Source organism: Raphanus sativus, chromosome 7 (genome assembly GCF_000801105.2).
Source record: "Raphanus sativus cultivar WK10039 chromosome 7, ASM80110v3, whole genome shotgun sequence".
In the NCBI taxonomy this organism is placed as follows: domain Eukaryota; kingdom Viridiplantae; phylum Streptophyta; class Magnoliopsida; order Brassicales; family Brassicaceae; genus Raphanus; species Raphanus sativus.
The window spans coordinates 16,073,189-16,088,483 of record NC_079517.1 but is presented as its reverse complement, the minus strand read 5'-3'; the positions used below and the strand labels follow the sequence as shown (position 1 = coordinate 16,088,483).

At 32.2% G+C, this 15,295-nt stretch overlaps 2 protein-coding genes and 1 pseudogene across 9 annotated transcripts; 2 read left to right on the top strand and 1 right to left on the bottom strand.

The window, feature by feature from the left end:
• Positions 1-98: 98 nt before the first annotated feature.
• On the bottom strand, positions 99-3,016 carry LOC108834719 (synaptotagmin-5). Of its 8 annotated transcripts, none has more exons than XM_056990309.1 (10): positions 2,614-3,016; positions 2,404-2,502; positions 2,176-2,252; positions 1,960-2,012; positions 1,708-1,828; positions 1,262-1,359; positions 1,056-1,134; positions 788-968; positions 519-700; positions 99-424 (listed from the first exon to the last, which is right to left on the bottom strand). In XM_056990309.1, the coding sequence occupies exons 1-8, from the start codon at positions 2,823-2,825 to the stop codon at positions 820-822; spliced, it is 888 nt and encodes a 295-aa protein (XP_056846289.1). In that variant the 5' UTR covers positions 2,826-3,016; the 3' UTR covers positions 99-424; positions 519-700; positions 788-819. The 8 variants fall into 8 exon arrangements, with proteins under 8 accessions (XP_056846289.1, XP_056846288.1, XP_056846287.1 ...); XM_056990308.1 differs by having other exon boundaries at positions 1,048-1,134; positions 2,614-3,015; XM_056990307.1 differs by having other exon boundaries at positions 788-1,134; positions 2,614-3,015.
• A 720-nt stretch (positions 3,017-3,736) lies between these two features.
• On the top strand, positions 3,737-4,480 carry LOC130498045 (uncharacterized). Its single transcript, XM_056991383.1, has one exon. The coding sequence runs from the start codon at positions 3,737-3,739 to the stop codon at positions 4,478-4,480; it is 744 nt and encodes a 247-aa protein (XP_056847363.1).
• A 132-nt stretch (positions 4,481-4,612) lies between these two features.
• Positions 4,613-5,508, top strand: LOC130498044 (uncharacterized; annotated as a pseudogene).
• Positions 5,509-15,295: the final 9,787 nt, after the last annotated feature.

Below are 15,295 nucleotides of genomic sequence, written 5' to 3'. Positions count from 1 at the left end.
TTTTACCATCATTTATATTTGTAATCTTTTATTATTTACTTATTTATTTAGATTTAGTTTGAATATTAGATGAATAAAATTATATTTAATGCAACAAATATATAAATTATTTTGTATTTTAACTCATATATTATTGAATATTTACATGTTAATAACCTCTTTCAGTATATAGGTGATAAGAATAAATAAATAATTAAAAACATTGCAAAGTCTGAAATGCTTCAAGCAAAACAAATTAGGAAATTGTAAAATGGTGAAAACTATGTGGGGTTGACGGCTTGTGACAGCTTAAAAACTCTCACTCACGGGGGCGTTTGCATCCACCTTCTTTGCCACCAGCTCTAGCCGTGTTGCTGGCATAGACGGAAGCAGATGCTTGGCCATCTTTCCCTTCAACAAATGGAGCTTATATGGTGTTGAAACGCTGCGAGATAGTTAAACATTTGTTTTAAAACATGAGTTAGATGATAACGTTTCCTAAAATCTCCAAGGTCTGTAATAAGCAGAACAATACTGACCTGAGCTTCCGTTGCAGGAGACCCATCTTTATATTGAGCATCTTTGGCATATGCTCCACCAGGGAAATAAGGATTGTAGTGTAACCCTTCTCTGATCTGTTTCATTGTCACAGGTCCATTTTTTAAACACTTACAATTTGAGTCAAAAGAGCAAAGACGTCGTTTTGACCATTGTGACGTGCCTAGCAGAAACCAATAAAGATGGTTTAGGGCAGAGAAGATGACTTCTCTTATAAATATACAAATTGAGGTGAAAGAACAGCATAAACCTTTATCATAAGCTTAGGTCAGGTGGATACGCTCATCCATTGGCGAACCTTGCGGCTGACTCATTGGAGTATGGTTGAGGAAGGCGGTCACTGAGTTTAACAGGTCGGGTGAACATCTCACCTTCATCATTTGGTCTATCAACAACCTCGATCTCAGCAGCCATTGTCTCTGTCTCTTCCTCTGTGTAAGCAACACCCACCAAATCACGGTATGAGATGAAAGACATGGAGTGGCAAGAGGCACAAAGTTGCTGATAAACCTGGTTACCACGACGGATACTGCTCATATTATCAAACCAACCACCGAAAGTTACATAAGCCAGTCTTTGAACTTCCTCAATTGTCTCCTATATAAGTGTTAACCAAAAGAAAATAAAGGAAAATCATGTGAGGAAGTGTATGTAGGTTGAGAACTGAAAAAGCATGGTCATAAGAGCTGAGAATGCAATCATGAACTGGAAGAGAATCACCAACTAAGGTCTTGATGCCAAGTACTATATTAGGATTTCCGTCCCAATTCATATCAAGTTCCATGGTCATCCCATTTTCATCATCTTCGACAATGGAAACACCTAAAGAAACATCAAAGAGACTCATAAATTATAACGCAACAGCATAATATTAGTATGGGAGTATGGGCTCTCTTTTTCGTAAAACTTCAAACACAATAATGTCTAAACAATTGTATACCACGGCCATCGACAGTTAAATTTAAACCAATTCTCGTTCTTTTATTCAGTTGCATGTAAATTTCCACTTTGACATGAATTCATTTACTATGCGTGGAAAACATAAACAATATCGATTAACAGTGCAAGCTCAAGATGATTCAACGGCACATGTTATGGTTACCTCACAACAGAAAATTTCATTTTTTTCAGAAAATTACATTTTAAGAACAGGAAACAAACAAAACAAACCTGTAAATTGGGGTGCCACGGTACCGAGAGTAAGCTTAGAAAATGTCAAGGAGGCCACAACGGCAGATCTATATTGCTCGAGAATCAGCTCCACGGATGCTCTTATAAGCTCCGAAGCTGCCTAAATTCGCAAAATAAGGAGAACAGAACCTCCTTAAGAAACACAATATCTCCATCCATGATACAGAGAACCACATCTCTCTCTCTCTCACTCAATGACCTTGATAAAAAAACAAATGGAGGCTAACATACCTCATCAACATAAGGCCAGATCTTTGTCAAGTGATGGTTCAGCCAAGTCAACTGAAGTAAATAAAAACGCCAAAACAACTAAGATCAGTATGCAGAGTTATGACCAATCCTACAACTTATTTGTCCACCAATTCGCAAAAGGAAGAAACTTTCTAAGCAGATACATATACATGAATGTATATATACACCAAAAAGAGGAAATTGGGAGACTTAACTTCTGACGCTCGGAGAAAACGACCCAGGAAGGATAAATTTCAGCAGGCAGAAGCTTCCTTGAGTCCTCCACCGTCATCCTAATTATGTAAGATTATACATTTAAATTCTTATGCAACAGCATAATCTATAACACTACATGAATAAATCAGAAGTCTTCTTAAAATATATTTACTTTCACCGATCTTATAATATTCCAAAATGTCATTCACAGAGAAAAAAAAAACTCACCAGTGGTTTGTAATGAAGTTTCCTCCTGAAAGGCTGTTGGAGAAACCGCCCTCCTCCTCCAACCATTTGACCAATCCCTTTTTGTACCAAATCAACTCCCTGGAAAAAAAGACCAAAGCTTTATAAATTCGACTCTGCATACAGATCCGACAAAAAGACCAAAGCTTTATAATACGCGCATTCACTGATTAAGGATGTGAATGACATCACCGGAAGAGACACCGGTTGACATCACCGGAGGAGACACCGGTTAGGACGACTGGTTTAACCGGACCGGAGGAGGCAGCTGTCTCGTCTTTTGGTTTCACCGAGTTCACATCGCCGGAAGAGACACCGATTTGGAGTGCGGGTTCGACCGGAGCCGAGGGGACCGCCGCAGCGCCGTTCGTTTTCACTGACTCAGATACACTGGATAACTTCATCGTAGTTTTAATCAAGAGGATTTAAGAATTTGTGGTAAACAAAATATCGAGAGAGAGAGACCTTTATATAGAATCTCGTATGGAGAAAGCGAAAAGAACCCATTAAGATGGGATTAAAGAGTCGAGAGGAGTGGGGAATAATTGATTGTGCGTGGAGGCGAGATCCATGAACGGTAAAACAAAGAAGATGAAGAGGAATCAAAGAGGCGAAGAGGACCTCACCCAGATAATGGGCTTCACGGGCTATCCTAGTCTCATCAACCCGGGCCGCAGACGAATCGAAGCCCACTTCGTCGATGAAGCATCAGACGTGTCAAAAAAAGAGCCTCCCATTGGTCGATTTTTTTAAACGACGTGGCATGGCTTAGAGTTGAGATTATTTTGCTTTTAGTATAGTACTGATATGTCAGTCCTGATCAGGGGCTAGGATTTATTAGGACTGGGTGCAAAATAGCAAATAAAAGTAGTGTGAAGGAATTGAACTCAAGTTTATTGGAAACCATGGGTGCATCATTACCAAATTAGCCACTTATCTCTTCTTTGTCCATGTTAAAAAACTAAGTAATTTAAATAGATTGGGTGCACGTGCACCCTTAGTCATCAACCTAGCTTCGCCCCTGGTCCTGATGATATGATATACCTCTTATAAGGAGTTTAGCCATAAGCACAACTTATAGGTCTGATATATTCTGTTGAAACTACACAAGAATTTGACAATATACGGTCAGTCTAGATATTGGGTTGCTCAAAACCTTTTGAAGGATGCAGACAAAAAGCAAGTGTTAGAGCCAAGTATTACAAAGCTCCAAGCCTATGTTTGGAAGATAAAGGCGCCGAAGAAAATTTGTCATCTTATTTGGCAATTGTTAACTGGTCATGTGGCGGTAACGAGAAATCTAGTAAGGCGAAATATGAGATGTGACAATTATTGCCCAAGATGTGGTGAAACAGAAGAGTCAGTAACACATGCGATTTTCGAATGTCCACCTGCTCTACAAGTTTGGTTACTTTCATCAACTCCAATGAATGCTGATGTTTTTCCAGCACCAAGTATCTACACGAATATGGACTACCTCTTCTGGCAAAAGAACGGTATACTTGAACCAGAGCAAGACAGAGATCCTTATCCCTGGCTAATTTGGTACATCTGCAAGGTTCGAAATGACAAATTCTTTAGGGAAATAGACAGAGATCCTCTGGAACTAGTTCGATATACTGAGAGTGAATGTCAAGCTTGGTTTAATGCCAATAAGACGATACCACCAGAGGTACAAAAGAGTAATGTAAAGGAACTCCAAGTCATAAGCTTGGGCAATATTTGCTTACTGGATGGATCATGGACATCTCATGCTCAATTTAGTGAGTGTGGATGGGTCTGGTTGGACAGTGGCGGAAATACGCAACTCATAGGATCACAGAACTTCTCCAGAAGAGAATCAGCTATGCACTCAGAAGTGGGAAGCACTGCGATGTGCGATGGAGAATATGCTTCAGCATTCAACAAGTCAGAACTTCAGAACAGATTGCAAAGAATTGATTGCTATGATCAACGAACCTCATGCTTAGTCAAATTTTGCTACGGAACTAGAGAGGATAGAGACATTGCTCATATGCTTCCTGGAGTTCAAGATTTCTTATGTTCCAAGAGTGCGTAATCAGATATCAGACTTTTTAGCTAATATAGTTCAGGTTCCCTATGGGTGCCATGGCTTACTAGTAATTGATTTGGTGGTAGAATTTTATGGCTCATTAATGATTCGCCAAGATTTTCCATGACTGTTAGAAGTATGCTCCAACAAAAAGATCAACTTCAGAATTTTCTTCGATGCAGCATTGGCAACGGCAATAAAACCCTATTTTGGTATGGTTATTGGACCGACTTGGGTCCATTATACCTCATGTTTGGTTCCTCGGGACCTCGGGCTCTAAGAATTTCCCTCCATGCTAATGTGTCTCAAGCAGTTAGGAACGGTAACTGGATCTTACCGCCGGCGCGCTCAGAATATTTATTGACCCTTCAAATTGTTTTATCCACTCTGCCGGTTCCGATTGATACAAATTCGGAAGATGCTTACTGTTGGAGAAATCGCTCTGGTGGCTTTAGTTCTTCCTTCTCATCTAAAGTAACTTGGGAGCGGATTCGTGTCTCAGCTCCACCGGTGCAGTGGCACTCGGTGGTTTGGCTCAAGGAGGAGGTTCCTCGTTGCTCTTTCATATCTTGGACTGCTTTCCTTGGAAGGCTACCAACTCGAGACCGTTTGATTTCTTGGGGATTAAATGTTCCACCGGGTTGTGTTCTTTGCTCAGTTGATGATGAGTTATTGCCCATATTTTCTTTCATTGTTCCTTTGCGGTTGCTACTTGGTCTCATTTTTGTGGCAGATACATGGCGTCTCCTCCAGATTCACTAGCAGATGTTGTCGTCCTTTGCCAGCAGCTCCAGGAAGTTCATTCTCGGCGTGCAGTGGTGTTGAAGATCATTAACCAAGCCATCGTTTACAGCCTTTGGCGGGAGCGTAATCTGCGCATCTTCCAGGGTGTCTCTCTGTCTCAAGAGGCCTTTTTCAGAGTGGTGGATCGTCGTATAAAGGATAGACTGTTGTTTTTGTCTCCTCCGTCGGTTACTGCTCCTTTGCCTTCCTTACTTGAGCTGTACTTCTACTTCATTTTCCCTTACAGTTAATTTCTGTTGGCTCTTTCTTTTGCTCCCTTTTGCTCTCTCTTGCTTTCTTTTGCTTATTTCCTTGCTCCTTTGTTTCTGTTTTTCTCCGTTCTTGTTGTAATAAGTTATTTTAAATAACATTGTAAACTCTAAAAACGAAAAAGTAGTATAAATCTTAACATTTAGACCCAAAAAAGAGATATATTACCAAATATAGTTGTGTAGCTTCAACAGAATTTGATTCTTAGAAAATATGAAAGAAAGTTGAAAATGTTTTTATTTCATCTGCAAAGAGATCAACTTTTATGAATCCATGTATTATACGCAGTGTTTTGAAAACCGGATCGGACCGGCCGGTCGAACCGGTCCGACCGTGACTCGCTGAAGAAGCCGAGTCCGGTTCGATTTAAAACCCAGATTTAATAAAAACCAGTAAAACCGGCTGAAACCCGGTAAAACCGGTGACCCGGTTTAATTTTAAAACCCGGTTCTTAAAAATTAACATATAATTAAGTGTTTTTATTTTACCATATTCTTAAAATTTGAAATGTTAGTTGTAAAAATAATTAAATATGATTGTTTTAGCTGTAAATCATTTGTTTTTTTTAATTTTTAGTTTACATAGTAATCAGATTTATGTTTGTTGTTTATTTTGAGTTAATAAAAAAGAATATAGAAAGTATTATATGTAGAAGTAAAGTCTATATAGTATAAATATATAATTATATACATTTTTATATAAATAAAAAATCCGGTTCGACCGGTTGAACCGGTCTAACCAGTCAACCAGTAGCTTCACCGAATCGGTGTCCGGTCCGATTTTCAAAACATTGATTATACGTTATACACATATAGGCACTCACAGTGTAATAAATTTGAAGATAGACAAGTCGGCTGATCCAATTTCTCGTGCATTACATTGATATCTTAAATAAACTTTAACGAATCCTATGTATTTAGATCGTTTACTTTTTATATCATAGGTCTCTCAAATTAATGTGACTTATAAACTTCCTAGCAAATATACAAGATTCGTGTTCGAGTTGTTTGCATCACCATTTCCAGAACTCTCTTTGCTCTGTAACGAACGCGTGTATAATGCTATGTTGTGTATATATATATAATAACAATTTATTATTAAAGCCAAAAATCAGTAGTAGAATGTAGAAGCAATATGTTGAAAAAGCTATATGTTCCCATTAAAATTTTTAGTAAAGTGATTGGTAGAACAGTAACATTATACAATTTTTAAATTATCATAAAATTTAGTATATAATATATTTATTTTAAAATAATATATATTAAACTGTACTATATATTAATAATATATTTTTATTAAAAGTCATGAATCTTATATAATTTTATAAATTAAACTAAATTTTAAATATGAAATAGTACTATTCAAAAAATAAAAGTAAAATTTCTTTAAGAACATAATATTATCATAAAAATTAATCTATGACATATAATTTATTTATTTCTAAATAATAAAATATTGTTTATTTTACAATATATAAATATATATTATCTTATGTTTTTATTAAAATAACAATTGATATGTGTAATTATATAAATTCTATTATTTTTTAAATGTGAAATATTGTTATATTTTTTTTAAAAAGTTAAACATATTCAATTACAACTTTATTTTTTGAAAATATAAATTTATTTTTGATTATAAAAATAATTTTTATATTATTAAACAAACATAAATTAATTATAGATATTTTTTTAATTTATATATATTTTAACTGCAAATACTCTTCCAAAAATTCCATATGAGAACATTGAGCAAAGAACATTTAGAGAGCATTAGCATCTTGTAAATGGTTTTCTAAATGTTTTTATGATAAATGTTGATTGGCTAATAAAAGCATATATAATGCTAATGCTAATGTTAATACTCTATCAATCAAACCCTAAATATTTTTGTCCCATAACTATTTTATATATACAATTGAAACATACTTATTATTTATTTTTTGAACACCGAAACATACTTAATTAGACGTTTATAGATGTGATTGGTTTTTGGAGACTTTTATAGATTATCAAACTGGCATATACACACGATTGTTTAGTATTAGTCTTTTTTAGTATTAGTTGATGAGTGAAACCCATATTTTTAGTGTTCTTGGTTGGGCATATATATATATATATTAGGCCAGCTACATCTATAACGCCAGTTATGCATCCAATTATGAAAGTAAATGATCTTATTAATCTATTAAAACAAGAGTTATTCTTGGGTTCACCCCCTAGGGTGAACCTCTAGGTTCACCAACCAATAGGATTTAATTATTTCAAATTTGACATAATTTAAAAAAGAAAACAAAATATTATCAAATTATATTACGTTTTAAAAATAAAAAATAAAGTAAAAATAAATATAATAAAGTAAAAATAAATAAAATAATAATAAAATGCAAAAAATAAGTTTTGTTTTCAAAAAAATAAATTAATACCACAAAAAACACTAATCTCTGAATCTTAAACCCTAAATCCTTTAGTAAACCTTTGGATAAATTATAAAACTTTGATTTAAAAAAAACTATTTATAACACAATCAACAAAAAAACTATACCCTAAATCCTAATCCTAAACCCTAAACCCTTGGGTAAACCCTAAACCCTTGGGTAAATCCGAAATTCTTGGATAAATCTTAAAATTTAAGATTTATCCAAAAGTCTAAGATTTAATGTTTGTTGGGAGCGTTAAAAATATTTTTTGAAAATATTTTTTTTTTAGATTAAAAAGTTTTTTTTTGTGATTAGTATAATTTTTATTTAATTTTTATTTTAAAAGTATAATATAATTCGATAATATTTTGTTTCCTTTTTTAAAAGATACTGAATCTTAAATGACACAATCTTATTAGTTGGTGAACCTAGAGGTTCATCCTAGGGAGTGAACCCAAGAATAAGTCTTAAAACAATATGTCAGTCCTGATCAGGGGCTAGGATTTATTAGGACTGGGTGCAAAATAGCAAATAAAAGTAGTGTGAAGGAATTGAACTCAGGTTTATTGGAAACCATGGGTGCATCATTACCAAATTAGCCACTTACTTCTTCTTTGTCCATGTTAAAAAACTAAGTAATTTAAATAGATTGGGTGCACGTGCACCCTTAGTCATCAACCTAGCTTCGCCCCTGGTCCTGATGATATGATATACCTCTTATAAGGAGTTTAGCCATAAGCACAACTCATAGATCTGATATATTCTGTTGAAACTACATAAGAATTTGACAATATACGGTCAGTCTAGATATTGGGTTGCTCAAAACCTTTTGAAGGATGCAGACAAAAAACAAGTGTTAGAGCCAAGTATTACAAAGCTCCAAGCCTATGTTTGGAAGATAAAGGCGCCGAAGAAAATTTGTCATCTTATTTGGCAATTGTTAACTGGTCATGTGGCAGTAACGAGAAATCTAGTAAGGCGAAATATGAGATGTGACAATTATTGCCCAAGATGTGGTGAAACAGAAGAGTCAGTAACACATGCGATTTTCGAATGTCCACATGCTCTACAAGTTTGGTTACTTTCATCAACTCCAATGAATGCTGATGTTTTTCCAGCACCAAGTATCTACGCGAATATGGACTACCTCTTCTGGCAAAAGAACGGTATACTTGAACCAGAGCAAGACAGAGATCCTTATCCCTGGCTAATTTGGTACATCTGCAAGGTTCGAAATGACAAATTCTTTAGGAGAATAGACAGAGATCCTCTGGAACTAGTTCGATATACTGAGAGTGAATGTCAAGCTTGGTTTAATGCCAATAAGACGATACCACCAGAGGTACAAAAGAGTAATGTAAAGGAACTCCAAGTCATAAGCTTGGGCAATATTTGCTTACTGGATGGATCATGGACATCTCATACTCAATTTAGTGGGTGTGGATGGGTCTGGTTGGACAGTGGCGGAAATACGCAACTCATAGGATCACAGAACTTCTCAAGAAGAGAATCAGCTATGCACTCAGAAGTGGGAAGCACTGCGATGTGCGATGGAGAATATGCTTCAGCATTCAACAAGTCAGAACTTCAGAACAGATTGCAAAGAATTGATTGCTATGATCAAGGAACCTCATGCTTGGTCAAATTTTGCTACGGAACTAAAGAGGATAGAGACATTGCTCATATGCTTCCTGGAGTTTAAGATTTCTTATGTTCCAAGAGTGCGTAATCAGATATCAGACTTTTTAGCTAATATAGTTAAATCTTTCCATAGGAAATTACATTTTATTGGTTGTTCTATTCCGGTCTGGTTATCTATACCACCTCAAGTTTGAGTAATAAAATAGTTGTTTACCGTAAAAAAAAAATAGTAGAACATATTTATAGAAAAATAGCCAATTCTAGAATCATGCTATAATAAGGCCAGTCAACTCTTACAACATTTTTCCAATATTCTCATTTGCGCAAGAAAATACGACACATCTAACGTGTTCATGCAAGAAGAAAATGTCATAAACGTTTACAAAAAAGAAGAAAATGTCATAAACCCTAGGCTTTAGTTCAGATGTAGCGTACAGCTTAACTAGTTTATATTTATAAGAGTTAAACATAAAGATACTAATACGATCTTAACTAGAACATCGTTTTTTATTTCTAATTCGAACAATAACTCTCAATTGTATACATTTTTCCTTTTAACATATTACATTTCTGAAATTTATTATAATTAAGTTTCAAAAAAAAAAACTTATTATAATTAGTTTATTTATATAATGTTCAGTGTACATACCTGGTAAAAGAAATTTGTGTATAATTGACTATTTACTTTCTTTTGTTTAGTTTTTTTTTAATATATAGCTATGTAGTTTAGTTTCATCTTCATCCTCATCCAAATCCATGGATAGTTAGAAAAGAGAATCCGATTTTTAAAGGGAGCATCTCCAACAGATCCTCAAACCCTCAAATTTTAAGGTTTTTGTCTCTCCAACAGATCCTTAAATCTTCAAATTTTGAGGGCCTGAATAGTGAAACCTCAAATTTGAGGTTCCACTATTCATGCCCTCAAAATACTATTTATTTTTCAGTTTAGTCCTTATAAATTTGTAACTTACATATATTTGTACTAATATTAATTTTCTTATTACTTTAATCCTTATAACTATATTTCACTTAAATCTTTAAATATATCTTATATATACATATATATATATACATATATATATATATATATATTACATAAAATATAAAATAAGTTAAAATTAAAATAAAATAAATAAATAAAAATATTACTTAAAAGATATTTATTATTTCACAGAACATTTATATTAAATTGAACAATATATTACAAATTAAAGATCAAAAGTACAAGACTAAATATTTAATCTATGTTTTATTATTATTTTATGTAATTTTGTGTTATAATAAATTGTATTTATAAATATTATGTTTATAATTTCAGTGTGTATGTACTATCTATCTATGAAAAAATATAATGATGATAGTTAATCTATATTAAAGTTAGGGACTGAAATGCAAATTACATAAAATTTTAAAAATAAATTTGAGGATCCTTGTTTCAGTAACCCACCCTCAAACCCTCATTTTGAAGATTATTGACTCTTAAAATGAAGTTCCTTGTTGGAGATGCTATGTTTGAATGCCGATTCTGGTACCATATAATTAGACACACTTATAAATACTTTATGTCAATAAAGGATGATAAGTATGTATGAAAAAAAAAGTATGTATGCAAACAAGGATCGATCGTCTAAGAGTTGGATACAAAAGATACTATTTAAGGACTGAATTTATTCTTAAAGTAATTCTGAAATTTCAGTGTGTCAAATATAATATTTAAGGACTGAATTTAAAGAGACTCGTTCATACTGACAATAAACATGTGGTTATCAGACTAAGCTGTGTCGAATAATAGAAAACAGTGAATAGTCGATTTGTTCGCTAGGCGTTCCTCGTGCGCTTGGGTTGCGCCTAGCGCCGAATGAGAAAATCGGAGATTTTTCGGGGATTAATCGCCGATTTTTTATGGTTATATATAGTCCATTTGTAGAAGAATACATTAATGATTGCATGGTCCAGCGGTTAACCCTCTCCGAAATGGGTAAATAACCTGAGTTCGAGCCAGCCATTGTGCATTTTCGCTTGTTTTTTGTGTTTAAGTTTTAATGAAGGGTAATTTGGTCATTTCAATATCGTCTTCCTCATTTTGGTTTTAGGGTTTTCTGCGTTGAATTCGACGGCTCCTGGAATATGACGAGTTTTACATCATCTTTCGTCATTTTTATGCGGTTTCCAATTAAATTCTTTAGAAACTTGTTTATATCAAGTGATTCTCAAGCTAAAAAGGGTAAAGATTTAAGATTTTTTTGAGACTCCGATTTTTTCACCGATTCTCTTCAACTCGCCACGCTTGGTACCCGAATCACGATTTTCCGGCGATTATACGGCTCTAGGCGGCGCGTTTTAGAACAGGGGATATATCTAGGAAAATTAAACAAGAAATCATAATTGCAGTCAAACAAATATGGGGATTTATGAAGAACGGTCTAGAACTCAAATCACAGCGATCACCTCAATCATCTCACACTATATTCATATATATTCTAGAATTCCAACTCTATTTGTGAATTCAAACAATTAAAACAAGCATTAAGAATAGATTTGATATGTTCACTAAATCCCCAAATCAAATCTCTTTGCAAATAGCTCTTCAAAATTATTTCAGGCAATCAATACATTATTGTGTTCACCAATTATCCAATAATGTTATCCAATAATGTAGATTATCATCGTTGTTGGCAATCCAAATCTACCATTAAAAACAATCAAGATAAAGAATAAAAGATAAACCCTAAAAATTCATTCTAGCAATTCATCAAACCCTAGAAATCCATAAATCTAATAGATACTAGATCCTTATCCGCACAACTGTACGTGTGCTTATTTTACAGTATATACCTAGTATATACAAACTTTAGAAAGTTAAAATTTTACAGTTCCAGTTTTACTATTTTTGTTTATTACTTAAACTATGTATTTCATTACTGTGTCGTATAATAGGGATGTCCGTAAAATATTGTGAACCATAAACATTGTAGTAGGAATTTTACAAATATATATACCTTTTGTAATTTAATAATTTTGTAACTTAATAATAATGTAACAATCTTAAATACACAGAATAACTCATGATGTGGATCACTATATAGTTATATTGTATTTGTTAAATTATATATCAAGAAATTTTGGGAAAGGTATTTAAAATATATAAAAACAGAAAGTAACAATATGAAATATATATTATATAAATTATATTATGTTCTTTATTTATTCAAAAAACCCTTCAAATGAAACTATAAATAATTCTAATAATTTTTTAACAAATTAATAACAATCATACAAATCCAAATATTAATTGTACTTTGGGCTATAATAATCTATGATTCAAGATAAGCCTATTATTTTCTCTTTAATATAGTATTATCTATGTTTCCAAACAAAATTATATATTTTTACTACTATCCTTGTTTCCAAACATTTCCAAAATGTACTTCTACCTTAATAAGATAGACTAGATTTTGACTCGCGCTTCGAAAGCGCGGATATTGTTTTTCACTTTTTTGAAATATATTATTTGTTTGTGTTTATTGAATTTATTTATCTTAGTAAAACTTTTTTTATAATAAATTCGACACATATAGTGTCTCTGGTAAACTATGTGCTTCTCTCGCTTTGTTTTATTCTCTCCAATCAACATATTTGTTTGGCTTGTTGTTAAAATTAATGATTTTAGAACACAACTGTACAATACTTTTACATTGATATTTTGTTTTAAACAATGTGACATATTTCTATATTAATTACATATTTACATTGTAATTTAAATTTGCATACAAATCAACATGTCTCTGTAGTTTGTTGTTAAAGGAAATGATTTTGAATCCAAATGTACAGTACTTTTATATTGATTTTTTCAGTTCATATAATTTTTTAAAATATATTTATTTCAATTGAACCAACTAATATTTTGTTAAATTGGCCCCTGAAACATATTTTTATACATTGATATTTACTTTTCATAATTAGTGTTATATATTTTAGATGTATCATAATATAACTAATGATATTCAAAAGACCTGAACCGAATCAGGTTATATGACTATTTTTGTTACAAATATCCGAACTCATTTTAGATACATTGGTTATTTAAATATTTTTAGGTTCCTATACATTAGAACCCAATTCATCAAGATCCAGAATGGACAACATATACCTAAATGGACAGATAATATTCATGTCTAAGTGATTTTATAAAATTTTCTATGTGTTTGGCTAAATTAAGTGAAATAGAAAGAGTTTTTTTATACATCGATATTTATTTTTCATAATTAGTGTTATATATTTTAGATGTATCATAATATAACTAATAATATTCAAAAGACGTGGACCGAATCAGATTATATGGCTATTTTTGTTACAAATATCCGAACCCGTTTTAGATACATTGATTATTTTCAAAAGACCTGGACCGAATCAGGTTATATGGCTATTTTTATTACAAATATCCGAATCCATTTTAGATACATTGGTTATTTTCTAAAAACCTGGACCGAATCAGATTATATGGCTATTTTTGTTACAAATATTCGAACTTGTTTTAGATAGATTGGTTATTTAGATATTTTAAGGTTCCAATACATTAGAACCAAATTCATCCAGATCCAGAATGACCTAACTCAAAATCCACACATAAGTTTATAATATTCAAGCGAGACTTGATTTTAAAAAACAAAGTTACCTGAAAGGAACAACATGTACCTAAATAGACAAATAATGTTCATGTCTAACTGATTTTATAAATTAATAAAAATTCTTTATGTGTTTAGTTAAATTAAGTGAAATAGAAAGAGTTTTTATCAAGTAAAATAATTATATGGAGCGAAAAATTAAGTGGCAATAAATATAACACATTCTAGTTATTTTGATTTTGATTATTATTTTATTCACAAAAATATATCTTTGAACTATGTTTTTGGGTACGTAATTTTCCACCGACTGAAACTAAAAAAAATATTTCTTAGTAAAATAAAGTAAACCAAACGTTTAATCATATGTAAAACCTAATTTTTAATATTTTTATCTTATAATTGGCACAAAGTTAATATTGATTAACTAATAAATAAAAATATGCAGTATTATTATTATGATAATATAATTAATGATGTAAATTATTATTAAGGTAATGTAATTAATTAAATTGTTAAACTAAGTGAAATATGGAAACACTATTAATATATACTACTATTCATGTATCCAAACAAATTTCATTAATACTACTATTCAAGTTTCCAAACATTCTAAATTTTTTTAATCCTCTTATTCAAGTCTCCAAACACTCCAATTTTGTACTTCAGTTTTAATAATATAAGATACTACTTAGACATAATCAAACAACACATGATCAATTATGAAGTCTGCATAATTGTATTCAAGTAATAGAAACATGACTTCCAAATCTATCTCATAAGAAGTTATGATCTATTTCTCCAAATCTAAAATAAAGTTTAGCTTAAACAATTTCTTAAGAAAACATAATATATAGGGTAAAACACGTCTAAAAACTTCTTTGCAAATTGAAAAACTTGTGGCATTTATGTAATTTCTTTTAACATCATTAAACTCGTGTCGCTTTACTCGTACTGTACATTCTGGCTGTGGACCGACACCAAAAGTGGTGACGATCGACACTAAACCAGATCCTTGATTCCAACTTTCAACTTTCAACATTACAATAAGCTATAAATAGCTATAAAGTTTTTAAAATTCTGAAA